A 12775-nucleotide genomic window follows, 5' to 3' on the forward strand; every position below is an offset into this window, starting at 1 on the left:
TTCTCGCCCAGAAGGATTACCCATGAGAATGCAAGGGGGAGCGCAATTGCCTAAAAGCTGCTCTAGAGACGCTGGAATGTGTTTAATTCAGCAGAAGCTGAAGGCAGTTAGAAAGCTACATGTTCATTTCCATAAGGAAAAAAAGAGCAGACACAGATACTAACTGAGGACCTTAGATTATGTGGCTTCTTGAGCTACTCCAGAGATGTAGGTAGTTTAGAAAAATCTCTTGACCTTTTCATGTTTCCTCCACCATGATGGTTATATGTAGCTGTGTAAAATGATAGGTAGTTTACAGCTCACCTTCCCTGGGGTGAAGCTGATTTACAGCATGCTTTGTGTGTGATTTGGCTATAGAGAGACAGTTTTACACCCAGCTTTTGCTTTTTGGCTATGATGAGGACTGTAAAAATGCTGTGATCTGGAATGTGCATGTTTTTAATTTGCTCCTTGGAGATGAAGGACTTGCTGAGACTGGCGATCGACTGAGGTAATCCACTGACCTAATATCCAGACATAGACTGAGTAGATAATCTTTCTGAATGAATGTATTTTTATTTTCCTGAGTCAATGGAGTTACTGTGTCTGATCCAGTCCTGACTTCCACTCAGTGGAAGGGTTGGGCAGCTGCTTTCCTTCCTCTTTCTCCTCCTCCTTCCTTGAGGTCACTAATGCTTCAGCTTAATCATGCATTGAGAAATCCTGAAGTAACAGGCCTTAGCAGAGATCTTTATTTTCTGGAAGGTGGACAGGCATACAACCTTACTTTTTTTCATCTGCCCAACAAATCTATGCATCTAATTTACCCTTTTTCTTACGATCAGCATTAAGTGGAATTCACTTATTTAGCCAAGCCCTAAGGCCTCAGTGCTTTGGTGCAATTATTCAGGATCCTTTCAAAGTCCTGTACTGGTCTCTGCTGAGGCTGGGACTCAAACGAGAAAACACTGTACTTTCACAGCATCCTGAATGGGATTTACCCTTCCTAGGAGGGCCCCATATCCTGGTGCTTTCTGACCATGGAAGGGAGGTTCCAGGCACAGCCTTGCATCATCACACCAATGGGCTCAGGGCAGGTAAAAGAGATGCAGCATCCTTCCCTGCTGAGCCTGCCTATACGGGGAGAACAACAGCGTTATCAGCCCTGGGATATCTCTGCTTGTCCTCTGCCAGGCTCTTTGACCTCTTACAGCACGGTCCTCAGCTAAAAGCCTGCTCGTTTGGCTCTGACAGCTGCTTACGCCACTGATATCAATACTGTCCTACTCTGGGGACTGGATCCGCATGATAGCTCCTTGCAGCTCCCTGCAATCAATATCCATTATCCTGTTACATTGGAGGGCACAGCACTGGTGCTGAGCTGACCACTGCATTTGGACTGCTGGCTGGTAAGGATAGATAACATGGGAGATAATGTCCCACGTGCCATTAGTTCAAGATAGTAGGCAGAGGTTTTGTTTTGCATGAGACGAGTATATATACTCTGGTTTCTCTTCAGATCGTATAAATCCTATATACAATAGATTGATTATTAGGAATGTTTGGAAGAGGATCACCATCTATTGTGGACCAAGAAGGATCAGGACTCAAAGCAGGCTGAATTGCTTCTCCTTCCCCACGTACACCTTCCCTCCATCAAAATTTTCTTTTTTTTTTTTTTCATCAAAAGTTTCTACCCAGGCAGCTGACATGGTGGGTACCTCATGGACCATTCCCAAGAGTCCTACATGGCAACTGTGATGGCAGCATATATTGCTATGCTTCAATTTTAATTATCTGTTTTTAAAAATGAATAAGGGTCTTCTTATAGCTCTAATATAGCAATGATGCTGATGTAAGTATACTTGCAAAATCTATACTGTGCTTACTGTCCTGAATATTCATCATATTACTGCATCAATTAATAATAGACATTTGAAAAGTGATTTATACTATTGAAATCAAACAGAAACTACCACAACTGTGGTTTTCTTTCTGTTTATATTTTTGTGTGTGCATATATATGCTCACACATGCTCATATTTCGAATATATAATAACAAAAATGATATATATGCAAGGAGAGTGTGTGTCTATCCCCCTGTTCCTGAGGAAAAAACTGTCTGTAGATTCATTCATCCTCTTCTGATCATTAATTTCTTAGAAAAATCAATCTGGCCTTTACAAAAATAATTTACAATATAACTGTACTTAGGGGGGATTTTATTTTAGATAACTTTGAAAACAAACTGTTAAAACCTGTTTGAATCTGTCATACGTTATCAGGATAATCGATGCTGATCTTACAATATTTTCAGTTACAATTTGGTGCAATATACACGTTTTGTATTTGTTGGTGCATATATAGTGAAAGAGGTGGAGAGCAAAAATTTAAACTTTTTGTGTTGGTATTAGAAGTGGGAAAAAAATACAGCTGTGGGAAAACTTGTCTGAACAAGCTTTATTTAACTGGGAAGTTAGCAGTGTATCTTTTCTTCCCCTCCCCCAAAAGTGTTGATTTCTTTCTGTGCTGGCTTTTTTTTTTTTTTTTTTCCCCCGGTCAGTTTGATATACATTCCTGTTTCTTTCCCGATGTTTCATATTAAATTGTAGGCACATGTTGAATGGCATCATTAAGTCTCACAAGTTAGAGTCCAGTTTTCTTGCATAAGGAAAATCTCTTTAGATCCTTTGGGACAAAAAGCATCATGTATTTGGACTATTGCAAAGCGTTTAATAAACCATGAAAAGATATGACATCAATCCCACTAAAACACAAGGGCAAATGAATGATGTTACTGTAAATCTTAACATCAATCACACCCCGGACTTTCGAAACAATATAGTTTTGTTTGCATTTCAGAAGTGACAAACAACTCTTCTGACTGGCTTAACATAGTCACTTTCCATTAGTCAAGACCAGAAGCAAGTCAGAATTAAAATGTGGCCCTTGGTTGCTAGGCAGCCGAGTTGTCTTGACATGGTGGTTAGTTTCCTTTTCATCGAGTGACAACAGTGAAATGAAAGAAGTTTTGAAAAACTTGATAATGGTTTTCAAAGGAGGAGGATAATTGGTGGGGCTAGCTTGTGCGGCTCTGTGTGGAAACTTTCGTCTGCAGTAAGGGAAGACTGTCACTAAAAAATTAAACTCTTGTACACAAACTTGACCTGGAATCTTCTCCAGGTTTTCACTAGTTCATTTGTAGAACACTTCTCTCAGCCCAAGGGGTGCTAGGATGAAAGCATTAGGACAGATGGGTAAAGCCCCAAAGGAAGAAAAGAATCAATAGTTGTGATTTAATCCATCAGTGAAAGGGAGGAATTAAGTAAAATCTTTAAAATGGGGAATTTGTAAAAGATCTTTTGATAGTACCTATAGCTGAAAATAATTTATTATCTGATTGCTGCTGAAAGTTAATGGTATTTGGACTTAGAAAAGCATTTTTTGCATTTTTTGACACATTTTGCCAGATATAAGCCATTTTCCTGCTGTTATTTTTGATATTCTCTAGACAATAGATAATTTAATTCAAACAAATTTCCCCAAGATGACAAAAACCTAAAGCATAACAAGATGATCGCAAGGTAAGCTTTTGCTGCTGATGTTAATAATGCAAAAACTAATGGGACATTAATATTAATAATGATATAAGCTGATATGAAGTAATATTTGCGTTAAACTTATAAAAGTCAAATGTATGCATCACTGTCCATATAATTAATTTGTTAAAAGAAAAGGGGGAAAAGAAAAAGCTCAGCAAAATGTACCCATAATGAAAGAAGGGACCAATTAGGGTTGGATTAACATTCATGGTTATTTACAGTTGTTTTTGTACTTGTTCTTGTGCTCTGACTTCCTAAAATTTCACAACCCAAAGATTTAGAAAAATGGGGTTGTTTAGACGCGAGGTGCAATGAAGTGGCTGCAGCCATTGTGCAGACACCACCTCTCTCATTATACCCTCTCAATCAACACTCGGCACACAGGAAACCGCAATAAAGCCCATCTGCCACGGTTAATCTGCAGGCAAACCCACACCCATGTCTGTGCCCGTTACTCTCCAGCCTTATTATTCTCAGATCCAAAGCTTCATAAGGGATCAGCCAAAGTCCATTAAAGTAAATAATAGCTAGAAATGACAGGCTTAGCAAGGATTGGGAGGAAGTTGAAGACCAATCTGAGCTGTGAGCTCTGATTAATAGAGAAAAGCATTAGGAGAAAAGGGGAGAAAAATGACCTCAGCCTGCTCCAAAGAATTCCTGAACCTTGGTTGTTAGGGCAAGTGCTACCATCTGAGACGTTAGTGATCCTTGAATTTCCTTCACTTTGATGCAGCTCAAATGGGAAAATTTTGAAGGTTCAGCAAGGCCCCAGACCTCAGCTGGAAAGCCGTCTGGAGTCAACCCTGTCAAAATTCTCTTGTGGAAAAGAAAGCCTTTATTAGCTAGATTGCAACAAAAAACCCACAGCCTCTAATAAGAAGAGAATGTATGCTATAGATTGCATATATATTAATTATTACAGGGTATCTCATTGTTCTCATCTGTATCCAAATGTGTGCAAAAGATCTTTTAAAATACCAGCCAGAGTGTTTTAAAAAAGCCCCCCCAAAAAACAAAACAACAACAAAAGTGAAATACCTACTCTTTGCTTCTCGTTCTGTTTTTCTTTGTTCAACTTCATTTTTAATAGAAGATTAACTTCATTGACAAGTAATCGAATGCCCTGCTTGGGAGGACTGGTAGATAACGTTGATGTTTGCAAGGATGTTACGTCTGAGGTTTACTCTCCATTATCTCAGCTGTGTTCTGTACATGAACAGATTGTAAATAAACCCACTCCAGGCCAACCCTGTACAAGATGTCTTTTTCTAGTGTTAAAGAAAATTGCTTCTCTAAAAATAGAAACCTGGGAAGTTTGAAAATATTTTCTGCTGTTTCTTTGTATAAATTACACACCCCTCATCCAAGCATATGGTTGGAATATGATTTATATTAATTATTGGGGAGCATGAACGGTAACTTAATATTAATGCTAGTTTTTGCCTTTACCGCTTTTTAAAAATCCATTGTGCAATTAAAATAGCATGTTCCACAGCATCTCTGCAACTTCAGCTGAGCAAAATGCTGGCAATAAGAAGCCTGCAAGTGATTTTAGATCTAGCTAAGGAATCACCATTGAACTGATCAATCTCAGACGGCAAGCCAAGCAAAATTATTCAGAAACATCTGGTGCAGCTGTACAGGTGTTTCTCTGTCCCTGATGATTTTGGGGGGAATATATTAATGATCTGAATGAGAGCTTCCTGTCAGGACTGCTTGTGCGATGACACATTCCTTCTAAAAGTTTATGTTGCAGTATGCAGTTTTCATAAACAAGATAGAGAGGAAAGTGTTTAAAATGATGATGCTGCCATGATACTGCTGATAACTTAGCTGATGCCCTGTTCATGTGCACGTGATGCAATTTTCATATTTTAATCTTAAGTAGAACCAGAAATGACAATTATGAAAAGACAAAATAGATACCACCAACAGCTGTAATTGCTATCTACGCTGCTCAAGGATGGGCAAAAGACATAGTAAATCAATATTAAGATCTCTACATGCGCAGGTATCACAACAAGAACATCATATAACATCATTATAAGAAAATCCTAATAAAATTTGGACAGTTATTCCAAAGAATACAGGATGAACATGGAGTGTATGTGCAGCTAACTAGTCCTCTGCACTTTCAGCTGGTGTCTTAGGAGAAAAGAAATGCTTGCCTGTATAAAAGCATAACTCTCTTTCCATAAGAAAAAAACCAACATATCTTAGGGAAAACATTTATTTTTTCAAGGTGAATATATATTCCTTGCTTTACTAGTGAGAATTTTGACATTTTTTTTCTTGGTCATGTCAAAACGATAAAATTGTTGAAGATGAAGTGACATTGGTTTTCTTCTAAAATAAGTAAGCCTCAATGCTTCTTTTTGTCCTGAAATGCAGGTGGCATGTTTTATTTGGAACATTTGGCCTAACTACTCAAATGGTGTGCCTTCTTAAGCAATTCCATATTAAAAATTAAAAATATTCCCATGTTCAAGAAAATGTACATGATTTTCAGTCAAGTAGAAGTAAATAATATTATGATGCAGCTTCTGTATAAGGTTTTGAAGTAATTAGAATGAAATAAGAAAATGTAGAATGTAAGCAAGATCTGCATGCCACTAAATATTCAAGACACTAAGATAATTGAAAAAAAAGCCTATAAACTGAATGTGTATGAAAAAAGCAAGCAAAATATTCTGCATACTAACTTGCTATGAAAAAGAACAAATACAACCTTTTTTTTTCAATTCTAGAAACAGCACTATGATACTACAAGATAATATATAGCACATCTGCATATAAAGTCTGACTTCATCTGTAACCTTTTAATATGTCTTTATATAACTATTAACTTTTTTTCTTAATGTAAAACAGAGTTAGCCCAGCATCTCTTGGCACACACATGATGTTATCTAAAGTGTGTTTCATTTTGACCATACTCAGAGTTATCAAACACAATCTTCTGTACTCGTCCTTCTACAGTATTGAAAATGAGGATCGAACAGTACATCACAGGTATCTCAGTTAGTATTCTGCACTTCTATTCACTAAAAGCAATTCATTTTCACATATACTTTTCTTCTTGTTTCCAAGTACAAGGCTGCCTAGTGCCAATTATGTGTATGGTACCTTTCTCTTGAGCTCAGACTCACACTGGAGGTAAATTTGGTTTTGAACGTAGACCTTACCCAATGCATAAGCAGGAGCCAGAACTCTTCAGTAGTAATTTTTCTGATTTGTTTAATGGAAGTTTAAATAATGCTATACATTTTGAATGGGTTTTGGAATTCATTAATTTGCACAGGAATAGAAATGAAGATCTCTCAGCACCATTCAATCAAATAGCCCATCAATCAAAACAGTCCACAGATGGAATCAAACACCTTTCTGTCCGTGACAATTTAAAAAACAAACAAACAAAAAACTAATTATGATATTGAATCCAGATTGCTCCATTTATTATACAGGAAATACATCTTACACTTTCCTCTTATGTTATTGATAGTCTCTCTTGAAAATTTTTTTGCTGGTTATACTCTTAAATATATCTGCAGCCCACAGATATTCCTATAAATTTTGTTTATATTACTCTAAGCTCCTTATTCCTTACCAGGAAGAATATTTTAATAAAAGGTTTAGTGTAGGCCTCTGCTTATAAACATGAATTTGTGCATGCAGAGATAGAGATTTGCCCAATTTCAAAATCTATACAGAATAACAACTTGTTCTCTTCAGCCATTTTATACGCAGTTCACCAAAAAAGCAGTGTGATTTTTTCCCTGTAAACCACCACGGGGCCATATTTTTTAGAACACAATCCACAGAATGATGTCAGCTTGTGTTTTGTTTAACACCTGGACATTGCAGAACCCTGTAGAAGTTATACATAACCAGATGGTATTAACGAGCAGCTGTCCAAGTCTGTTTGAGTGTGGTGCAAAAGTACAAACTGCAGTTCTGGCTAGAGTTTACTCCTCTTAATGAATTTCTACAAGAAAAAGCATACTATGCCGGTGAGATTATAATGCTGTTTATTTTTAATAGAAGAAATTTTCCCCCTTTGGTGACTAGATAATGCATGGAAATGGAAATCTATCAATTCTGACCAAAAGCTAATGACAGTAAAATTTCCTGGGCAACCCTGAGTGTAGGGAAGTTCAGGCCAATTCACTATATATATATATGACATTTCTGTCCTTTAGGTTCCCTAGCATTTTTGACACCCTTCACCTTAGGGAGCCAATTCTCACTTAGCCCTATTTACTTGTCGCAAGAGCCCCATTTCTCATGCTGCAACTGGAAAGTGCCAAGCTCTTCCTTTTGTCTCCTGTGTTCTTTCTCAAACCCAGTAGTAGAGACTGAGTGGGCTTTCTTCTTGGACTGCCAGGAACTTTTGCATCTGATCCCTTCCTGAAATCAAAGAAAATATAAATATTTGATGCTGAGACAATTATATGGGAACAGAAATTAATTTTAGAGCATCCATGTCAAGGACTCCTGTGAGCCTTTTAGACACCCCAGGACTACCTCCAACAGAGCAGGGACTTCCTTTCTAATGTAAACACGCCTGCAGCTCACCAAAAACATGTTAATAATGGTAACAAATAGCCCTACTATGTCTTGTATTTCAGGAGCCAGGGGAAGTGTGCAAAAGCTATTTTTAAAGATGAAGCAGGAAGACTCATTTTACTTCATGAGTAACACAGGGATTAAAAAGAACAAAATTTTTTATTTTTATACACACACACACACAAGTTGAGGGGGTGTCAAAAATCTGTAGGAGTAAAAGGGAAGAGGTACGAGAAAAGAAGTTCTATTTATCCTGCCATTATCTTACCAGCCTGTGTTTCTTTGGACAGTAATCATGGGACCCAGATGCTAAGGGTAAGTGATATTTTCCCACAAGCAGTTTCTGGCTCATTGGCAGCTTTTGTAGGCAGTTGTGTTGGCAGCCTTGGAGCTGCCTCTGGCTCTATTTTGTGCCTTTTCTCTTGATGGGCTGCCTGGGCTGCCCTGTGCAGCTGGATGCCATCTCCCTCCACCAGCCCATGGGCTTTCTGGAGCTTTACACTGCAGAAGTCCCCTGTGAAATGGATAAATGGGCTCTTCGAAGACAGAAAGGGTATCTCTTTCCTGGCTGTTGTAGACATTAGGTGAATTACTACTTCAGGTACTTGGGAAAACTTCATCCATTTTGCAATTTCTGGCTTCCTTAAGCCTTAATATTGGTCACAAATATGCAGCTAGGTACAAGGCCAGGTCATGTCCTTTTTTTTTTTTCTTTTTTTTTTTTTTTTCCTCCCCCACTGTCTTTTATCTCTGCTGCTGTATTCTGCGGTCTTTTGCAAACTTTTTTTTTTTAATTGTGCCAAACTTATCATGTATTAACAACATCACACCATCAGAAAGTAAATACAGTATCTCAAATATGACAAGATTTCTGTACTTTAGGCAGAAATGGGAGATTTTTTCCCTCCAATTTACATGCAACTCAATAATGCCTGAAAAATTTTAAAAGTATGTAAAAATACGTTATTTGTAAGTCATTGTCCATATTCTGTATTAAACACATGGATACAACTCTTAAAATGTTTTTTTTAAAATTGTTCCATGTATTGGATATGTATTTCACTATGTAGCTAATATACAGTATTTCTTTTATATATTTATTATTTTGTTGAACAAAATCAGAAGAATGTTTATAAAAGATATTTGGAAGTAAGGCTCTTGGGCTTTTTAGCAAAACAAGGAATAATATGTTTTCATACTTTTTCCCTTTTTTACCCAGTGTGTTCTGCTACATTTACAGCTGAATAAAAAATACCTTCCTTGAATAGTGATTAACTTCTCCTTTGTGGCTTTCTAACTTCCAGTTTATTAATTCTGGATTTTTCATTATAATCGGTAAATTGCATATTTATCAAATGATTACAATAAAAATGCAGAAAATTCTATTGTGGCTTTACCTGCAAAAACAGATCTCTAGAGGTTTTGCTTTATGTTGTTTTTATTCCAAGTGCTCTACATGCTTTCTAGTTACTAGAAATCTGAGAGATCACTTGTTAGATTTGATTGGAATTGTGTATCTTTTGTCCACAGAATCATTTCCTGGAAATTTACACATTGAAAATGTTTATTATTTGGCTCTATATATGCTGTTTCTTTGGATTTTTAAATAGAAATAATGAACTCACTAGAAATAAAAATAAAATAAAATAAAATAAAATAAAATAAAATAAAATAAAATAAAATAAAATAAAATAAAATAAAATAAAATAAAATAAAACTCTCAACCAATTTGTGAGAGATTTTTTACACTTTGATGTCACCAAATCTGTGTAATTGTATCTCTGTCAGGAAATTACCACATGCCAGAGATTCCTCTATGAAATGCTGACAGTCCATAGTCCTAAAAATGTATGATTCTTAGAATTTATTTTTACTAGGCTGACATCAAAGACCATTGTGGATATTTTGGCCTTTGTGAACTGGTTGGTGATATTTTTATTCATCGTTAGTACTGCAAGAATCTAAAGGAAGAAAAGGCTCCCCTTGCAAAGAGGTGGTCTTGTTTTTCATTTGCATCTGGTTTTTTGTTTGTTTGTTTATTTGTGTGTGTGTGTTTTGTTTGGTTGGTTATCTTAAGTGCATGAAGAATGACGGGTAAAGGAAATTCTAAATCTAGGCATATTTAGAATATGTTTTTCCTCTAATATGTTTTATCAATTTGCTTTCAGGACATTTTTTGTTGTTCTTACAAAGTCTAATACTCATGACTTCACTCAGTTCCTGTTGTTCAAAGATGTGTGCCTGTTATGGAGAGATTGCAGGACCTGTAGATTTTAAGCTATTTGGCCCATAGTTTTTAAATATCTTTTATGAAATGGCCTGCATCCTGTAGAAATTTTCATTTTAAGTGTTTCTAGCTTTTCCTCATAGGTGAGCTTGTACTACAAAATCAAAACAAAACAAAAGCACCAAAAGCCAGAAAAAAAAAAAAAAGAAAAAAAAAGAAAGAAAAAAAAAGGAAAAAAAAAGCCATAGTGGCTAATGTTTGCCATGCACTTTCTGGAAGTACTGCACAACTATTTCTGGAACAAGATTTCCCCAACTGAATCCATTTTTTAAATGAAATATCTGAAGGATACCATTAATGTGTCATATTGTCCATCCACATGGCAGCTGGCTCCTTGTGCTTTCCTCGCTAAACTGATGTAATTAAACAGGATTGTTCCTTTTCCTCCCTGCAGCGCTTCAGTACCAAAAAGTTTCTTCAAAGAAACTCCCAGACTGTAACTTGTGCAGCTCTGCAGAGGGGAGCTCTCACTGTACTTCAAAGCGGAGAAAATCCTGCAGCTGTCTGGAGCCCGCTTGCCCCAGGAGGTGTCACTGTTGGGACTGGCAGGGTGAGCTCCAGAGCTGCTGTTTATTTTTTAAAGACTGCATTGACCATGAGGTAGGAATTGACCTGTATTACATCTCCCCTCCCCACTCCAGCCCTTCTGGGAAAAGGTAATCACAGGTAAAATTAGCTGTTTTTTATATGGAGGTATGGGCAAATACAGAAATTAGCAATAATGAAAAGTAAATAAAAATTGAATGCTATCTTCTATCTGAGAAATACATGCAAATCCAGGCTAGATGCAGTAGTTATTTCCCTACTCTCAAAGTGCTTCTAATTTATACTGGATCAGAGAGATATTGTAACAATATAACATTTTTTTCCCCCATTCCTTTGAGGTGAAGGACAAATAAATTTGTGATGTGGTATTTATTGTGTAAATGTTAAGATTTTGGTAAATAGTACTCTATATTTACTAAATCATTTTATTTTAGGGGAAAAAAAAAAAGATATAGATCACCCAAGAACTGAAAGTTTTCTAACTACAACTATAATGCAAATAATCTTCAATGCAGACTTAAAAGAAATATATATATATTAACTAGCTTTAAGATTAGAAGTTATGAGGATGACTATTCTATTTCATGGAAAAAAATATCTTTGAAAGTTAAGGTTAGATTTTGGAGAAGCCTACTACAGCCTGAGGTAAGTGCTTCCAGGGTTAATTATATTCACTATCAACATTTTGCACTTTATTTGTATCAGTGTCATTTTTCAGCCTTCAAGCTAGGGATTCATTTCACTAGATCTGTCAGTTTGCCCATTTTCCATTGGTTTAGGTGTTAAGAAGAGCACACTGACCATTGTTAAAATATCAAATTTTACCTCCAAGAACCTGGAGGTAAGATTTTGAAGTTCTTTGTCTTTGTGTTGTCACTGTGGAAAGCCCAGAAAGGCAGGGTTCCCCTATCATTCAATAACTTCATTTTCTTGTGCTCTTAATTTCTCTGAGCTTTGATGTATGTTTTAGTCTAGTTGTGAGAAATGCGTATATAAAATGCCACATGCATACAACATTTTCAAATTTTTGTGGCTTTAAATCCCAAGTTTCAGGTGAACCCTGTGCACAAAGAAAAATGATTGCCCATTAATTTTTAGGCCTATAATCTTAAAATGTCTCAAAATGTCATAGAAGTAAATACGTCACAGCCAGGATAAATCTTTAGAGTCTTCCTATTTTTTAATTTTTTAAAGCAAAGTTATACTATACACGGTAGCTTCAAAAAAGCATAATTATCCCATGTTTTGCACAATATATTTATCAGTAATCCGTTCTGTGTGCAACTTTAAGATAAAAGCTTGCGGATACTTCACTGCTTGCTTTTCCAAGTCCACTAAAAATAGAAAAGTTGCACGTTGTCAGGCTGGCCGGTAGAGGCCTCTCTAGATTTGCCTTCCGACGAAGCCCTCAGCCTGCCTGGAAGCAGACGCAGTTAGCAAAAGTATTTGAAAAGATTCTGCTGTGGTGTGTGTGTGTGTGTTGGGAGGGGGGTGAGATCACTTTTTAATGCCCTTTTAAGTTGCAAGATGTTGATTAATGTTGCCCTTTACATTAATGATGTTTCAAGTAAAAGAAAACAAATTTAAAATGGATAAATTCTATTGAGGATGCATTAATTAAACAGAGACTTTACCATATGCTGTGGCTGGAGTGCTTGCTGGCCTTTCTGTTGTTGTTACCTGTGTAAAATCCACCCCATCCTCTACATGAATGCCCATGCTGAATAGCCATTTGAATGCAGGCTTTAGTTTGATTCGCCATACAAGGGGTACTGTGTCACTGTGTTTTCTTTCTAGG

General features: G+C 36.6%; 1 protein-coding gene across 7 annotated transcripts in view; it reads left to right on the top strand.

Annotated features, from left to right (window-relative positions):
* LOC310903822 (uncharacterized protein) overlaps positions 1 to 12775 on the top strand; it is a 255975-nt gene that overhangs the window by 127771 nt on the left and 115429 nt on the right. For 3 of the 7 annotated variants that reach the window (XR_014587839.1, XM_083847772.1, XM_083847773.1), the window contains one exon: positions 10826 to 10981. The exons of 1 other annotated variant lie outside the window; for it this stretch is intronic. Coding sequence is in view for 3 of the 6 variants with exons in the window: in XM_083847772.1 (XP_083703898.1) it covers positions 10826 to 10981 (156 nt within the window). In the remaining 3 variants the exon portion in view is untranslated. Of the gene's footprint in view, positions 1 to 401; positions 491 to 10825; positions 10982 to 11062; positions 11098 to 12775 lie in introns of those variants that run through there. 3 more of the 7 variants (XM_083847771.1, XR_014587841.1, XR_014587842.1) reach the window with 3 other exon arrangements.

This window comes from Anser anser (genome assembly GCF_964211835.1).
Source record: "Anser anser genome assembly, chromosome: 9".
Classification (NCBI taxonomy): Eukaryota; Metazoa; Chordata; class Aves; order Anseriformes; family Anatidae; genus Anser; species Anser anser.